Below are 19,200 nucleotides of genomic sequence, written 5' to 3'. Positions count from 1 at the left end.
TCTTTGATTGACGGGTTATTTTTAAACTTCCAAACATTTGTTATTATTGTTTTCTGCTACCCTCGATTACTACCATGAGCATTCAGCAAGTGACCCTTTATCACCATGACCTTATTCAGGCTTTAGTTACCTCCTGCTTGAACTAGAATAACCACCATGAACAATTTATAGCGCCAATGTCATCTCTACACTAAGGGGAGAATGCTCGTGTGTGTGTGTGTGTGTGTGTGTGTGTGTGTGTGTTTACAACTGCATGTAGTGGCATGTCTAATCCAGATCTGAAAAAATTATTCCAGGGGAAAATTCACAGACCAAAACTCCTAATGAGGATATCAGTGATGAACTGAATCACCTGGTTTCACCCGAAACAATAGAGCCCATTGAATCAGGCCAGTCAAACATGCTTCCTCTGAGCACACAGAATTGATTGGTTTAATTTCTGAAAGGTCATCTGCCCTGGGAAAGGGAAGAGGGATTCTGCATTCTCTTCCACGGGATGTAATCTCATCCCTGACAGCTGCAGGGGAAGAATCTCTCCTTCTTCCCCCTCCCCCTACCGCCTCCTTTGCCTTCACACATAACTGTGGCAATTTTCTTTTATCATCATGGCCTTGGCCTTGGATGGGCTTGACTTGCTAGGCATCATATTCTCCATAGAGGCTTCCCATGGGAAAATCTCTCTTTCTGAGGCCCCTCAGATCACCAGGGGAGGCATTTTTCCCATCTTGGGTTCATCTTTGGATTGACCTTAGCTCATCAACAAGTCTTGATAAGCTTACCTATGCATGTCCTGCTCGGAGTCAGTGCCTATTCACACTGTCTAGACATTCCCACCTCCAGAAGGCAAAATCCAAGGCAGTAGAGCCCACAACAGCCAAAGCCAGGCTCCCAAGAATTTGTGCCTTGACTGCCTCCTCACTTATCTCCCTGATTTCTATCCCTCTTACCACCCCAGTGCATTTGCACATGTCTGCCTGAGCAACTGTCCTCAAATTTAATTGTACATATTTAAACGCCCACCATCCCCTTTCCCCAACAAAAATCTCCAGAGGATCTTCTTTGCTTAGAAAATAAGGTGCAAATGAAGAAAACTAGGAATGGTGGATTAAAAGGAGTTTCTTGATTGCCTCTTGTTGTCCTTTCTTTTATTAGCATCTTTAATAGACATAAAATTATAAAATTAGAATGAAATAATAATTATGCTCGGTATTGTTGGGTTTGTAACACGTAGAGATGTAACAATAGTATAATAACATATCAATAAGTACAAAAAGGGGAAGAGGGAATAGAGTTTTATTTTTTATATAAGAGTAATATTTCTCTATCTCACTGGGAATAAATTTCTATGAAACAGAAGTAGGTTCTGATTAGATGTATCTGGTAAGCCTAGAGAAACAATTAAGAAAATAGCTCCAGAGACATCACAAGTAAAGAAAACTACAGGCCAACATCTGTTATGAATACAGGTGCAAAAATCCTCAACAAAATACTAGCAAGCCAAATTCAAGAAGATATAAAAAGGCTAATACACTGTATAAGTTTGCTAGGGCTGCCGTTACAAAGTACCAAAGACCAGGTGGCTTCAGCAACAAAAATTTATTGTCTCATAGCTCTGGAGGCTAAAAGTTTGAGATTATTGTGTTGGCAGGGTTGCTTCCTTCTGAGGAATCTGTTCCAGGCTGCTCTCCTACCTTCTGATAGTTCCTCAGTTTGTGGCAACACAATTCCAGTTTTCACATGGCATTCTCCCCGTGTCCAAATTTCTCCTTTTTATAAGGGCATCAGTCCCATTAGATTAGGGTCCACTGTGATTCAGTGTGACCTCATCTTTAATTACATCTTCAGTGATCCTACTTACAAATAAAGGCACATTCTATGCTACTAGGAGTTAGGATTCCAACGTATACATTTTTCCAGGGACACAGTTCAATCGATAACATAAACCATGACCAAGTGGAATTCATCCCAGAAATGCAAAATTGGTTTAACATTTAAAAAGTAATTAATGTGGAGTTCCCATTGTGGCTCAGTGGTAAGGAACTCAACTAGTATCCATGAGAATGCAGGTTCAATACCTGGCCTCGCTCTGTGGGTTAAAGATCCAGCATTGCCATGAGCAGTGCTGTAGGTCACAGATGCAGCTCGGATCCCATGTTGCTATGGTTGTGGCGTAGGCCAGCAGCTATAGCTCCGATTCAATGCCCAAGGAAAGCAATTAATACATAATACATAATATAATACATCATATTAATAAAATTCAATACCCTTCATGATAAAAACATCAAAAAAAAACTAGGAAAAGAAGGGCACTTCCTCAATCTGATTAAAGCCAAGAACAGAAACCCCACAACTAGATCGTACTTAATGATAAAATACTGAATACTTTCTTTCTCCTTAAGATCAGGAACAAGAGAAGAATGTTCACTCATTATTTCTATTCAACATTTTACTGGGGGTTCTAGTCAGAACAATTAGGCAAGAAAATTAGATAAAAGGGATTCAGATTGGAAAGGAAGAAGTAAAACTATCTCCATTCACAGATGGCATAATCTTATATATAGATAATCCTAATGAATTTACTAAAAAACTATTAAAAGTAATAAATGAGTTAGGCAAGTTTGCAAAATACAAATCAATATAAAAATTAATTGGATCTCTTATACACAAACATTGAGAAAACAACTCCATTTATAATTGCATCAAAAGTAATAAAATGTTTAGGAACACGTTTAACAAAAGAAGTATAAAACAAGCTCAAACCCACAAAACATGTTCATGGATTGGAAGACTCAGTATTATGGTAATACTTTCCAAATTGATCTACAGATTTGATGCAATCTCTATCAAAATCTCAGCTGGCTTCTTCACAGAACTGAGAAGCTGATCCTGAAATTCCTATGCAAATGCAAGAGAACCAGAATAGCCAAAACAAACTTGAAAAACAAGTGTTGCGGGACTCACATGACACAATTTCAAAACTGCTGCAAAGCTATACTACTCAAGACTATATAGTCTTGACATAAGCATAGACCTAAATAATCAATGGTGCAGAACTAACCTATAAGTGTATAGAATAGAATCCATGTGTCTATGATCAATTGATTCTGGGTAAGAGTGCCAAGATAATTAAATGGGGAAAGAACTGTCTTTACTACAACAAATAGTGCCAGGATAACTGTATATTTACATTAAAAAGAGTCACCTGGCCCCTACCTCAATCCATATACAAATTAACTCAAAATGAATCAAAGACCTAAATATAAGAGCTAAAATTATTAAACTCTTAGAAGAAAGCACAGGTATAAATCTTTATGACCTTTGGTTAGGCAATGGTTTCTTAAATGTGACACCAGGAGCACAAAGAAAAAAAATGGACATTGTAACAATTAAAATTTTTATTCTTCAAAGGAAACTACCAAGAAAAAAAAAAGCCCAGGGAATAGGATCAAGTTTTATAAATCATATATCTGATAAAAGACTTACTTGAGAAATATAAAGAATTCCTACAATATAGAAAAAAACCAACATAATTAAAAAAGTGATCAAAGAGCCTGAACAGATATCTCTTCAAAAAAGATATACAAACACCTGATAAGCATATGAAGAGATGTTCAAATTATTATCCATGAGGAAAATGTAAATTAAAATCACATTGTGAAACTACTTCACATCCACTAGGATAGCTATAATCAAAAATATAAATAATAACATATATCTACACAAAAGCTTGTTCATGAATATTCAGAGCAGAATAATTCCCAATGGCCGAAAAGTGGAAAATAATTCAAATGTCCTTCAGCTAATGAATGGATAAAGAAAATGTGGTATATCCATACAGAATATCATTCAGTGATAAAAAGTACTGATACATAAGACAGATGAACTTTGAAACAGTAGGCTAAGTGAAAAAAGCCAGTCACAAGAGACCACATGCTATATTATTCCAATTATATGAGATGTCCAGAAGAGGCCAGCTCATACAGACAGAAAGTAGATGAGTGGTTGCCTAGGGCTGAAAGTGTGGAGCAACTGCTAATGAGCACAGGGTTTCTTCTCGGGCTAACGAAAATAAATTCTAACATTTATTGTAGTAATGGTTGCAGAACTCTGTGAATATACTCAAAATCATTGATTTGTACCCTTTAAATGGAGAATCATAGTTCAGTTAGACTGTTACCAAAACCAAAACCTAAACAAGAGCAAGGTAAAAGTTCCAGAGACAAACTTTCAATTGCAGACTATTTTCCTTGGTCTTGGCTCTGTTCATAGGGGCCAGCAGACTTTATTAGTGAAGAGCTGGCCAAAGCCCAAAGGAACTCTCCTCTTGTGCTCTGCCTTAAGTAATTTATTTTTAAATAACCCTTTGTCAAACTAGATGTACACAGTCTGGTTTTGCATATCTTCTCCTACGGTTTTTGATGTTTTTATCTTGGGGCTGGGGTGGAGCATGAAGGATGTGTTTTCCTCTTTAAAAGATGTGATGGGTTAAGGGCCAACTAATTGTCAGTTTTAGTTTTCTTGGCCCCTGACTCATGTCCATTTTCAACTCCAACAGCTTCCAGTATCAATCACACAGGAGCCAAACTCTCCATGAGGCAGAAAGATCTCCCCACTGCTCTGAATTTCTAATTTTCTTTCTTTAATGGATTGGCAGCCTCAGCTCAGTGTTCTTCAGAGATCTAGGTGGGAGGGAAGTCATCTAAGGGAATCTCACAAACAATGAGGAAATAGAGGGGTTTTTAGCCCCCTGGGTTACCTGGGGCTATTGTGAAGCAAGGGCTGGGGAGGTTCTGGGGGTGCTGGCTTGGGACCTTGTTGGGGAGCCTGGGTTAGAAATGAGTTCCACAGTTCAGTTCCTCAGAATAGGAGCAAGAGAAGAGAGGAGGGAAAAGGAGGGGGAAGGTGGGCTCACGCACTCATAGATCATAAGCTAAGTTAGTTTGGAAGAACCTCAGTCCTAATGCTCCAGAGGCTGTGCTGGGGCTCTTTATGAGGCTCCCAGATTCACCTGCCTCCTCTTCAGCCAAGAAGCTCCATAGTTCACTGTTTGCAGGGGTTCGTACACGTATGAGGAAACACATTAAGGTAGATATGTGGGTACTGATATGGAAAGATGTGGATGCTATATTGTAAAAAAGGAGAACAACATATATCATCTGACCCTGATTTTTTTAAAGAAAAGTTTATGTATGAAGGAATGTGTGTATAGAAAAAGGCTAAGGGGAGTTCCCATTGTGGCTCGGCAGAAACGAATCTGACCAGTATCCATGAGCAAGCAGGTTTGATCCCTGGCCTCATTCAGTAGGTTAAGGATCTGGCGTTGCCACGAGCTGTGACATAGGTCCCAAACATGGCTCGGATCCCATGTTGCTGTTGCTGAGGCTGTGGCGTAGGTCGGCAGCTACGGCTCCAATTCGACCCAGAGCCTGGGAACCTCCATATGCTGCAGGTGTGACCCTAAAAAGCACCCCCCAAAATTAAAAACAATTTTAAAAAAGAAAAAGGCTAAGGATATACATAAAAAGGTGTCTACTTCTCAAATAACAGGGGACTTTTGTTTTCCAACTTTTACGTTTTGCTATTTGTACTTTTATACCAAATTCGACCCCACTGGCCTTTTCACTTTTAGTTTTATGGGATCATTTTAACCCTGTGAAGGGAAGAATTTGAACAAAGCTCAGGTTTGACGTTCACTGTGCCACCTTCCCCTCCATTGCCAAAAGACTAAGACCTGGGAAGCAGGTGGGCCGATGGCAAATAATCAATCAGCCACCGGGACAGGAGAAAGGCATCCAAAGGCTTGGTCCCTTGGGGAAATTTCCCGAGGGAAGTGGACCTGGCTGTAAGGAGGTGAAAAGTTCATTAAGAGTGGGACACTTTCAGTGACAGGCTTTCATTCATCTGTTACTTGACTCCTTTTGCAAAATACTGCAACAAATCTGGAGACTTATACTTGGCCTGACTGCTTGATGAAATGACTCTTGAAACAAAGCAAAGTTGAGCTAGTCCCTCCCTCACCCTAGCTCTCCCTTCCCCATGGTATCTTGAACTTTAGATTTTTCTGCAGGATTGAGCTACATAACATTTCAGACCTGTCACATTAGATGAGCTATAAAGTTGTGATAAATTCTCTGGTATCTAAGAGGTTTCCCTGTAGTATTTAGATTCATAATTTATTTCCTTTCTTCAAGGTTAGCCTTTTCTCTTTAAAAATATTTAGGAGAGGGTGGGTGGACATTGCAATCCTTATTTAGATTCTTGATATGAGGCAAGAGAACAGCAAATCTTTTCTGGAGTTGGTTTTTAAATTAATTTCTAAAAAGGTAATTTTTAGTGCTGACAGGGCCAGAGTCTGCTTATCCCACTCTCTCCCTAAATAATAAGCCCAGCCTTCATGCACAGAATCATCCTCACCATATAAAATGAGTGAGTGGGAAGAAATCTATATCTTTCTTCCTGTGGAACGGACTGCTTTGGCAATAAGCCCAGTCATTCAGGAGTTCTCCATGATCTGTTATTTAAATCCAACTCATTATGACTGATTTTAGGCAGGAAGCCAAAATAAAAAGATCGACTAAATATATTTTTGGTTTTTCCATCCTGTCCTTTCTTTCTATCCCCAACTTTAACGCAAGTGCTAACTCTGAGGTCAGGGTTTAGAGGCACAGGCACCTCAACCCGAGCACTCCATTAATCCCAAACCTAGCATTCCACAAGGGTCTTGTGGTTTCAAATGCGTGGGATGACATCATATTCTAAAGGAGATAGCAGTCAAGTTTAACTCCAAAAGGCCCATGATGTTTAATTTAAAATATTCTTTGCTGCAGCTTAAATTCCAACTCCTCTAAGTACTGACATCCCTCAAGATACCATATTCGTCTTTTGTTCCCCAGCACCTGGCATGGGGTCTTACAGGAGGCGTCCCACAAATGGTCTATAGGTCCATGTTTCTTCTATTTTTCCTTGTGTTCCACAAACCTGGCTGTCTAATCACTTCTCAAAGCCCTCCTATGTCTGCCTGTAGTCCTTTCAAAATTTTATTTATGTTTATTCCATCTGGAACTAATTTTTGTGTGAATGTGGCATACGGTTTTGTCCCAATCTGAAATGCTATTTTGAACAAATATTAAATTCCCATTGATTTTTAATTCTTTGTTTATTCTACTCTTCCATTTATCCATTCCTATGCCAGTACTACTCTGTTTAAATAATGGAAGCTTTTGAGCATAATTTAATATCCGAAAGGACAAAATCCCCTATATGACTTTTTTCACACTTTTCTAAATAATTTTACTTTTTAAGTTTAAATAAACAAGCATAACAAACAAAAGCAAAGCTGACTGAAATGGTGATGGGAATTTTGCCAACAGCAGATGTATCGCCATCCTTATCAATCAATGTATCTATCCATCTAATCTATATCTTTCTATGACAATTTTTAGAGTGTTGATTTTTCTACAATATCGTGTCTTCCAATCCAGGAACATGGTATACTTTAATGTATTCTGCTTTTAATTTTATATTTGATAATAAAGTTTTGTAGTTTTTCATATTGATTTTATACATTGCTTGTGAGATTATTTTTAGATATTTTAGAGTGTGTTGCTGTAATAAACAGGAACCATTTATTCCATCATATTGTCTAACATGATTAAGGCACACTTTTTTTAATGAACATTATTTTATATTTAGCCATTTTACCAAACTTTTCTATTAGCAATTTATTCATCCAATCAACCAACGTTTGTATCTACCGCATGCCAGGCATTTTTCCATGTAGAGGGGGGAGTAAAGCACAAATGTCTATAGAAAATACACTTAGCTGTATACCTCCCTTCCCACACCCCATAGTTTAAATGAAGGTGTGAAGCTTTTGATTTTTTCACATAATGTGAAGTCCAGAGTAGGCATTCGAGGCTGCTTTACTGACTCCACAATGGAAAAGCAGATTCAGGAATTTTCTATCTTTCTGCTCAGGAGTCATTACTGAACGCTTATACTATCTATCCCCAAGTCCTTCCACATTCTATGTGCACTCCAAGTGGCAAGGAGGACAAGGGCAAAAGATAAAGATGAACATGATGCTGAGCCTGGCCTCCCCATCCTTTCAAGCTCCTCTCCACCTCATGGCTTTTGCCTAGACTCGCTAGCCAGGGCTACGTCACATGGCCACATCCTCATCCATTAGTCACATTATTGCTCCCCTCAAGTGGGAATTCCCTTAGTAAGGAAAAAGCAGGGAGTTCTAAATATGCATCTTGCAGGCTCTGCTATGGTAAGACAAAATTCCGCCCTTACAGAGATACTCAAAGAATTTATAGCTGAGTGCCTTAGTTTCAACAACTCAGCCCTTGGATCTCTCTCTTCTCCATATTCTTTTTTCTCATTCCATTGGTGATCCTATTCGGTCTTGTGGCTGTGTAAGTATAGTTATATGCTGATGACTACCAAATTTACATCTCCAGCCCAGCCCTTAACCTCCTGAACTTCAGATTGAAAGAGCCAACTGTCTCTTTGGCACCTCCACTTAGATTTTAGTATGTCAGACTTAATCTGGCCAAAATGAACTTCTTCACCAGAACCATCCTCCCATCTTAGCAGATACCAATTTCATCCTTCTGATTCCCTAGGCCAAAAACCATCCTAGACTCCTGTCTGTCTCATATCTTCCATTCAACACACAAGGAAACCTACCGACTCTATCTTCAGCTTCCAACTCTATCTGGAATCCCACTACTTCTCACCTTTCCTAACACTAACATTCTGGTCCAAGCCACTATTATTTTATGCCTGTGACAGCCTCCTAAAATCATTATCCATGTAGATAATTCTTCCCAAATCCTCAGTTCCTTCACTTCCTCTTCTCTAATAAGCTTATCCTTGTCCCCTTACCTCTGCTACTTAGTCCTACCATCATTCCCTACCCATTGTTACAAAACTGTAACCCCCAAACCATAATTTCAGAGTTAAGCATCTGGCTTTTGACAACCACTCTTTCCCATCCCTTATATCCTCTATTATTCCCACTCTAACGCTGTTCCATCTGGATCTATGATCCATTAATTCTATACTTTTTCACACCCCTCACACTCCCCTCACACTCTTACCTTTCTTCTTACGAAAGAAAGACTCCCCCTCACACTCCCCTCGCACTCTTACCTTTCTTCTTACGAAGCTTCAATTCCATGGTCAATAATTTCTTTGTCCACATGCTTTCAATTTCCTTGCCCTTCTCTCTACTGCGTTCACTTGGCAGACTCTTAAACCTCATCAGATCTACCTCTCTACCTAATGTGGACCTGTACTTACACAGTGGATGTGACTGAAGAAAAATACATAATCAAGCTGATTGTTCCTACAGTCAACTGATCACTAACCTTGTAGAACATTTAACACTGCCTGGAAATCACACTCTATTTCCCTAGGCTTTTCACTCTTTTCAAACTTCCAACTCTTTTCCCCTCTGACCTTCAGTCTCATATCATGACCTTCCTTCATCTTTCAATAAAAAAAAAAAAAAGAAGTGATACAAAGAGACTATCCATGAGCTCCCCTCATCATACCTGTCCATCATTATATCTGTGCTGACATAATTAATCTTCTCCCTTTTTAATATGGATGAACTCTTTGTATCTCTATCTTAGACCAATCACTTGGGCACTATATTCCATCCAATCTCATCCATTAGAGGATATCATTCCAGGAATTCTCCTCTTTGTCTGCTGTATCAAATTTTCTTGGATCCTCTTCTTTTGCATAGTATTATTTCTTCTTTTTTTAAACACAAAACTCTCTCTGGACTCCATTTTCCCCTTCCAGTTACTTTTCTATTTCTTTTTCCTTTATAGCAAATCCCCCTAAAAAACTTACCTATGTTTGCTATTTCCAATCTAACTCTTTCTACTCTCTCTTAAACCCACTGCAGAAAAGTTCTCATCTCCACCTTTATCATCTTGTTAAGGTCAATAAAATATTTGTCCCCGTTAACTTCTGGTCATTTTTACATCTCAGTTAAACCCCACTGAAACATTTTCTGACTTTTCTGAAAAGGTCAATCCATCTATTATATGCTGTCAGCATTATATAGCTTATCATGGATGTAACTTTACATTTTAAGAGATTCTTTGGTTAATGCTTATTTCTCCCTCAAGCTCCATAAGGGCAGGGTAAATCTCTATTATTCTATCATAATTGTATGGTCAATATCTAGCACAATGCCTGGGACACAGGAAGACACCAATACAATCTGGAAAAATGAATGCTTTATTATCATCATTCCCATTTTAAACTTGGGAGAAGGAGACCCAAAGAAGTAAAGGTACCAGCTCAAAGGTACATTGTAGATTATTGTTAGGACAGGGACTAGAATTAGTTGAACATACTGACCACCAAGCACCATGCTACATTCTGCAGTTACAAGATAAATGAGACATGTCCCTCTTTTCTCAGCCTATGCCTCTACCAAGTTTAGGCTGAACCGGACAAATCACACAACCCAGTGCATTATCAAGTTATCCTTTGTCCATAAGGGCTTAGCTACCAGGGAAACAGAGCTGCTCTACACAGTCAACTGCTCTGGTTCATGTACTCAAAGTGTCTAAGGAGAAGGCCTTTTCCCCCAAAACATTTGTTTGACTATGTATGGTGATGGATGTTAACCAGACTAAGTGGGGTGATCATTTTGCAATACATACAAATATCAAATCATTGTGTTGCATGCCTGAAACTAACATGTCATATGTCAATTATACCTCATTCTTATTTAAAAAAAGCATTTGTTTGAAATTACATCTCAGGCTTCAGAATAAGACTCTTCAGGTGCATTCACTCACCACTGATCTACAAATTATGAAACAGGAAGAACACTGGGAAGGGTGGACAGGAAGATCAACTAAAATTACAACATTAAGATCAGTTGAAGGCCAGTAAGAAAGAGAGAAAAAGCATTTCAGAAATGAAATCATCAGGCATGATTGGAGTTAAGAGGCAAGAGTGGAATTACACAACTCTTAAGGGACCCACTGCGTTGAAAATATCTGTAAGAAAAGAAATCTATGTACAACAGTTGGAAGGCTGCATATTTTGAGAAAAACAAACCACCAGGCAGAACTGTCAATAAACACAGTCCGACTTACCACCCTGTAAGAGACTCTTACCATTAAAGTGATCATACAATTTACTGTCCAGAATGGGGCACTTTGGGAATAAAAAAAGGCAGTATTAAAACTTAAGCCAGGACAAGGAGTGGTTACCAGGACTGTCCCAGGCAAATAAGCAGCATTGATTACTCTCCTTAATAACTCATTACACATGAAGAAAACGTGAGAAAACTCATTCAGTCACACAAATGACGCCATCAGGGAAATCAACCACAGCAACTAGTCCAGCGTAGGCTCTATTTAAATCATTTTTACCTGTATGGTCATGCTAATACTTACCATCTCCATGGACTAAAGACAGAGTTAAAAGTCACTTGCTTTAGCTATTTGTTTTCCTTGCCCCTTTACACCAGACCAAGAGTCAATCTTTAGGAAGGAAGGCTATTTCTATCCCCATTTGAAATTTAATCCTGATGCTTATGAAAGAATATGCCTAAATGGGAAAGGTGGGAGGGGGATAAGTTAGGAATTTAGGACCAACATATACATATCACTATATATAAACGTACATAAGTAACAAGGACCTACTATACAACACAGGGAACTCCACTCAATATTCTGTAATAACCTAAATGGGAAAAGAATCTGAAAAAGAATGGATATATGTGTAAGTATAACTGAATCACTCTGCTATACACCTGAAACTATCACAACATTGTAAGTCAACAATACTCCAATGTAAAATAAAAATTGAAAGAAACAAAGAAAAAAAAAGAAAGAATGAATATGCCTTTTTGTGCTAAGTCAAACAGAGTGTTATTCTTCAAACTTCTAGAGGCTTCCCTTTCCCCCAAAGGCACAGCTGGCCTCTGTGAAATTTGTATGAATATGTGCCACATCTTCTCTAATCAAGATTGACTCTGAGGTCATTCACCGAATCAACATAGCAAAACATGATCACTAGCCACAAAATTTTATTGTAGGGATCAATACATATATCCTTCTGAGAAACGTTTTGAGCCATTCACTTGATGGTTATGAACACATCAGGATCTGTTTTATTGGTATATTTTTGGTTTGCTTGGCAAGGGAAAGCCATGATTCAAGTTCAAAATGCCTGATTAAAAAAAAAAAAATCTATAAAAAGAGAGGATTAAATACTGCCAGTCAAGAAACACTGTATAATTTAAATCAAGAAGGTAATTCCATAAGTCCAGCAAGGCATGTTGGCAAGTAGAAATGAAACAATCTATTATACAAAATGCAAAAGGAGTCAAAGATGAGTTATAAAAAATAAAATTTTGGTCAGAAAATCATTATTACTACATAAAGCCACATAAAGATGTCTATTAGTTGCTCTTTTTAAGGGGAAAAATCAAACCTTTAGCTCTCTACTTATTCAGAAGGAAGAATAGGGAAAGTGTTTGGAAAATACTTCTGATACTAAGTGAATTCCTCTGCATCTGCTCTCTAGAGTTCACAAACATCTCACTTATTCTTGCCAACCTGCAGAAATGAGGGAATAAAACCAGCGTTTTGCTGTCAGGGGCCCACTCACAACACCCGGATAAGGTCCAGGGTAATCCTAGATCGGGGAATGTCAATGTTGAGTACTTGGACTTCCACTCTTTCTCCAGGGCCCAGCCCAAGACTCCTTCTCTTCTTCGTCTTTGAAAGTTTTGCTTCTGTTACATTTCGTATGGGAATCAGCCCTGATCTCCCTACTCCTATATCCACGAATATTCCAAACAGGGTGGCATTCTCGACTTTGCCTGTGAGAATGGTCCCAACCTGCAAGTCTTCCAAGCAGACTATGCTTCTCTTGAAATCAGGTTTGTCGAAATCTACGAAGAAAGCGGAAAGACGACAGAGTAAATAATAAAAGCACTGTACTTCTTAGACAAAACACGAATTAGTGAATAAGTATCAACTCCCTATCAACCGTGTGCCCAGACCAGTATTAAGCACTGAGAGGGGGACACAAAAGGAGCTGAAAATACAGGACTGCCTTCAGAGAAAAGGCATCCTCGTTGGAGAAACAGCATGAACAAAGCAGAAACAATTCAAGAAAATTTACTCAAACACTTTCTTATCAAATTCTGCCTTGATAACCTGTGAACATTAGCACTATACGTAAGGGATTGAGAACAGCAGAGAGTCTTATTTTTCTCCTTACGAAGAGGTGAGAAAATATATTTGCTTAAAGAATATGCAAGGCTAAATTACAAACACTGAGAAAATAAGACTCCTGGAAAACGAAGATTGGGAGTTTTCCCCAAGGTAATCAATCCTCAAACTGCTTAAAGGCGGGTATATATGGATCCAATCAAAATGTGTGGATTCCTGATTACCTATTGCTCAGAAACCCAGATGAGCTAGTACCTCATTTCCTTCCTCCTCTTTCAATACAATTGATAAAAAACCGATTAACTTTTATTATTATCTCCTGGCCAGGCACTCTGCTGGGTGCTGGAGATAGAACGAAGCAAAGATCTCTGCTCTCAGGTTTCTTACAGTGTTTTTTTCTTGCTCATGACAGTGTACGTTTCTCTGTTCCTTAACACTATCCCCTCAAAGGTAGGCATAAAGCACGCCAAGGAATCATTATGGCTTTAGTTAAAGCAAAACCAAAACAACAACAAATGTTTTATGATGGAGAAAGCTACAGCTAACAATTTAAACGGGGCTTTTGGATTATCTGCGGATTCCATTTACCCATGCTCCTCTTGGCCCCCTATCCTAGGATTACTGAATGTTGATTCTAATAACAAAGAACACATTCTACGCTTGGATCTCCTTTTACTAAGACCTCATTTTCCCCTCCACCCATTCCATTTCCTTTTCCTCCACAGCTGTTGGCTTTATCCTGATTACTTGTTAAAGCTATCCTTTACATTTGTATTAACAACTGGTCACCTCTTGGTTCCCCTCCCCCGGTTCCACCTCACTGGAAGCAAGATTTTTTTGTTTTAATTCACCTTTTCCCTTTAACACAAAACAAAAACCCTCTTTACCCCTCAAATCTCATTTTCCTCATAAAAAAGGAATATGCTAATGCTGGATTTGATTGTGTAGAATTCCAGTGAATTCCAAAAACCAGAAATGGACTGAATGAGCTATCACACTGGGACAAGGACTGTGTCAAAGCGAAACTAAGTTTCAGAGGTAGGATGTTCTTTGAGGCCCCAGAGTCACTGTTTTTATGCTTAGAAACCCCTTTTCTCCTATTTTTTCTTGCAAGCGTCCAGCTGTTACAGATTCCCCAAGGGTTCCTGATCAGCTGCTTAGTTTAATTTTGCATGGAAAATCAGAGTCAAGATCTACTTAACATGTTTCTGAAGACAGCCTGGGACACCGAGAAATCAGAAAAATCCTCCATGTACCAGGCAAACTTTAACACTTTGATTGCCAAGGCTACATACTCAGTCCCCTGTCACTAAGCTGCTTCTGAAGAACCCAATTATGTAACCAGCAACCAGAGTGTTAATAAAATAGAACTGATTATGTCACTGGGAAAACAGAAGACAGGATGAGTATGAAGAAAGGATGAGGCAAGAAAGCAAATAATTTTGAGAAAATGGAGAAAAGAGACATTTAGAAACATTCAAAATCTGCCGCTTCAAAAAGTATGACTGTCTGCCTTCCTTCTTGGGGATGTTTTTAGTATTAAAATGAAAGTTCTCAGATATCTAGAAAACTGTGACTTAATGCTAGGGCCAAAGTCTGTTCCAAAGAGATTTATTTGAAATTTTGCTCACTGCAGTGATAAATACTGCAGTAACTGGTAAGCTCAGTTCAGAGCCAAGGTACATCTGCTTCTGCTCAACCAGGGGTGTCACCAGGTAAAGACCAACCTAGCTGTTGGTTGTTTCATTGAATATAATGTGAGTATTAATCTCTGCTCTGAGTCTACAGTATAACTGGGATAATGAAAAACAAAGAGGGACAAGAAAAGCCAGTACAGAGCATACTTACCAGCTCTCTACTGCAGTGTTCTAGGCATACTGCCCGCAAATCCTGCCCTGTTTGAAAATCACTGCTTACCTAGAATTCCTGCTGGACAATGCCCATGGAATTCACATATAAGAATACCTCCAGGAGTTCCCGTCGTGGCGCAGTGGTTAATGAATCCGACTAGGAACCATGAGGTTGCGGGTTCGGTCCCTGCCCTTGCTCAGTGGGTTAACGATCCGGCGTTGCCGTGAGCTGTGGTGTAGGTTGCAGACGCGGCTCGGATCCTGCGTTGCTGTGGCTCTGGCATAGGCCGGCAGGTACAGCTCCGATTCAACCCCTAGCCTGGGAACCTCCATATGCCACGGGAGCGGCCCAAGAAATAGCAACAACAACAACAACAACAAACAAAAAGACAAAAGACAAAAAAAAAAAAAAACCTCCAAAGGGGGATGGATTTGTCTAATGAAATAACCACTTTGGATGGACTGCTCAGAGGCTTCGACTTCTGCATCTTTGGCACAGCTCTTACTGTATGTTTCATTTTATTTTTCTCCAACTTAAGAAAGAGTTGAGGAGTTCCTGTCGTGGCGCAGTGGTTAACAAATCTGACTAGGAACCATGAGGTTGCAGGTTCGATCCCTGGCCTTGTTCAGTGGGCTAAGGATCCGGCATTGCCATGAGCTGTGGTGTAGGTCACAGATGCGGCTCGGGTCCTGCGTTGCTGTGTCTCTGGCGCAGGCTGGCGGCTACAGCTCTGATTGAACCCCTAGTCTGGGAACCTTCATATGCCGCGGGAGCGGCCCTAGAAAAGGCAAAAGGACCAAAAAAAAAAAAAAAAAGAAAGAAAGAAAAAGAAAAAGTTGAGGGAATGGTATATTGAGCTTGCTGGGTATGTTTTTAAATTCCCTTAAACCTTTCCAAAGAAAGCATCTCAACACAGCCTAACCCAGAATGAACAGAGCCAAGCCCTAAACGTGGAATCATAAAGGTGAAGTGAGACAAGTGCAGATTCATTTAAATTTCAGGGCTTCCTATTCAAATTTCTTTGGGAAGTAGGTCATTTGATACCTTAATTCCTTCTCACCGGGTCATTGCTCTCAACAACTATGGCTGTTATACTTCCCTCACCATCTACCTGTGCTGAAAGCTGAGAGCACTTTTAATTAGAGGGAAAATCAGCAGAGAGATAGCATCTTATTTGTTCAATGTAGTCATTGACAGAGAATCCAGGTACTAGGAAGGCTGTAATTTAGGGAGAAGATGCACTTTAGTTTGTGAACTGGATGCTTTACCCTGGACTTCTGGCTCTTATGAGGTAAAAACAGCTTATAAAGGGATTATGAAAAATGTGTGCCTCAATGCACATAGCAGCACAGGCTTGATGCACTTAGTCTAGTGTGATGGAAAACAAGCATGGGACAAGCAGTCTGGAGACTTGGCTTTAGCTTTGGCTCTGGATTCTAACTGCAATGACTTTGAAAGAAGGTCCCTATGCTTTAGTTTTCTCATGTACAGATGGGAGAATGGAGAATCCTATGGGTTAGGATTGTTGAAAGGGACAACACAGTTAATGACGTGAGCTATGCAAGTGAAAGGTGCTGTCATTCAAGTTCAATTGTTTACCTGTTCGAAAGTCAAAGGTCTCAGGCTGGCTGAGACCATCTATAATGACCTGTAAGGTGTGTACTGTTGTTTGCAATCTTTCTGCAATTTTCTCTATTCCTTCTTTTTCAAGGAATGAATTTATTTTTTGTTGCATTTCAGGCTTTCCAATCTCATTCAGTGTTCCTCCAATAAATGACAAAAACCTGCAGAGGGGGGAGAAAAACACTCACCAGTTATTATTTTCCATTTTCCTTATAAAGGTCACGCTAAAATGCATTCATCTCAGATCTATATATCAATCAATCAGCTGGTCTTTACTGAAAATCTACCATGTGTCCCAGCCTATATCGATGATCTGCCTTGGGGAAAGAAAGGGAGAGGTTGATTTCAGGTTTTTGTGCTACTTTCCAATGAAGCACCAGCTCAGAATTAGCATCAGAAACGTTTCACAGTGCAGGGTTCATTAGCATTTAGCATCATACATATTTTCTAAATAAGAACATCTATATTTGCTTTATGTTTCTCAAAATTTCAGTTAGGAAAACTTCTTTGAATTAAATAAGCTATGAGGCAAACAATGAAGAGATGATATCAAAATCTGGCAAAATATCCTATAAGCATTGCCAGCTTTTGACAAATAAATTATTCTGTTCATGTGCTCTTTACTTCTGTGTACCCACGATGACAGTGTTACCTGTGTAAGCATACTATCAACCTAATAATTGTCAAATTCCATCAACAGTCAAACCTCACATGGACTAAATAACATCAATACATTAAATATTCAGAGTCAACAGAAAAAATGAGGACTATCAAAAAAAAAGTAACTTTCAAAGTGAAAGCACTGTTAAGCAAGACATCAATTACATAATCTTAAAATGAATATTACTTTACATATTATACAGTTGCAATATTTATAAAATGAAAATATCTGCCTTTCTCAATTTCCCTTTGCTATGTTTACCATTTCCCTTGCTTGTACAGCTGCCTCTCAATTACTTGACTTTGGAGTTCTGTAATAAGTTAATTAAGCAAAAAACAATAGAGGGTTAAGATGAATTTCCCTTCAATTTCATCTGAATATTGGGCTGTAGCTTACTGTCTTCCTATTCTTTGGCTGGGTATTTTCCTACATCATTGAGTTCCATTTCCTATGATTAATGGCTCTTTAAAAATGTCAACACAGTAATCAGACAGACAGTGATACTAATGCCCTCAAATCCTTCCCTCTAAGGATGTTTCTGGAATACAAGCAGGGAAAAGAAAACTGGTGGAGGCTTGTCCATGATCAGAATTGGGATGCATCCCATTTGGCAGGTTGCTACATGATCATGAAAGGAATGCTTGTGATTTCCAGGCTTTTCTGCATTGTGGTGTTTAACTAGAAAAGGCCACGCCAGTGATAATCCAGTAGTGATAATCTGTTATCTGGTGGAGAAAGCTCTCTCATCTCTCATTTAACCATGGCAACCTCTTTGGGTTCATATGTGTAACCTCCTATGTTTCCAGAGTCATATTTTTGGTCAAAAAACGGATTCACCTAAATTCAACTTATGTTCTTCAGAATATGTTTTGGTTAATGGTCTAATGAAAGACCAAGGAGTTGGTGCTCGGGCCCTTCTTTTCAGAAATGAGCTTCCACCCCAGCTAATGGCCAGTGAGATGCACACTGTATGTCTGAGTGTCCATGGCTTCCCCAGCCCACTAGGGAAGCAGCGGTATCTACTAGTGCTGATGGATGGGCAGTAGCACATAGGGGCCTGGTGACAGGGAACAGCTGCTAAAGCTTGGACTGACAGCACAGATGACACATTACAACCTCTGCCCACAGCCAACTTGCCTGCACAACTTTCTCAATAATATGTGCCCTGCTGAGCAGACTTCCCTGATATCTACCTTCTTGGCTTGACTAGTCTGCAACTGGCTATTAAGCAGAACATCTTTCAAATCCCCAAGATTCTGGCTTAGAATCAACTGTTAAAATGCCAAAAAAAGTATATTCATGAGCTGAAAATATATAACTTTGAATATAATTTCATAATTAATAATAAAATTAAATAAAAGGCAGAAACTTTCCAAAGACTGCACAATAACAAAAACACTGGCTCAGGAGGCCACTTAGAGTCTTAAGATGGTGTGTGTGTGTGTGTGTGTGTGTGTGTGTGTGTGACTAACTGCTACTTAAGTCACTTCCATATAAAGAATTCTGTTTATAGTGGTTGCAGATGTCAGAAGAATATTGGCCTGTTTAACCTGGGTGCATATTTCATATATTATTTTCACCCTCACACACACAAGCCTGAGGGCACTGGTAACCGAAATCAATAAGAAAGCACCAAATTGTGCTCCTAGCTAATGCTTCAATATTGATCAACCCTATTTTTAAATGACTATGGGACAAAGTCAGATGCTCTTTTATTTTGAAAACTTTCCTAAAGTTACAATGGGTTGCAGGAAAAGGAAAACAGGAAACAAAAGGGGAGAGGGACTATAAAATGAACTTGGAATAGCATTCTGATTGACCCCTCTGTTACTGGGTTTC

The 19,200-nt window shown here is 39.2% G+C and overlaps 1 protein-coding gene across 2 annotated transcripts in view; it reads right to left on the bottom strand.

Moving 5' to 3' along the window:
* Window positions 1–12,056: 12,056 nt before the first annotated feature.
* Window positions 12,057–19,200, bottom strand: part of SRBD1 (S1 RNA binding domain 1) — a 227,000-nt gene continuing 219,856 nt past the window's right edge. For both annotated transcript variants that reach the window (XM_047782149.1, XM_047782150.1), the window contains exons 20-21: window positions 16,677–16,861; window positions 12,057–12,943 (exon numbers count right to left, since the gene is read on the bottom strand). In XM_047782149.1, the coding sequence (XP_047638105.1) occupies window positions 12,654–12,943; window positions 16,677–16,861 (475 nt within the window). In that variant the 3' untranslated portion in view covers window positions 12,057–12,653. The remainder of the gene's footprint in view (window positions 12,944–16,676; window positions 16,862–19,200) is intronic.

Source organism: Phacochoerus africanus, chromosome 5 (genome assembly GCF_016906955.1).
Source record: "Phacochoerus africanus isolate WHEZ1 chromosome 5, ROS_Pafr_v1, whole genome shotgun sequence".
NCBI classification, from domain to species: domain Eukaryota; kingdom Metazoa; phylum Chordata; class Mammalia; order Artiodactyla; family Suidae; genus Phacochoerus; species Phacochoerus africanus.
The sequence above is the reverse complement of the archived record's forward strand: the minus strand, read 5'-3'. Positions and strand labels throughout refer to the sequence as shown.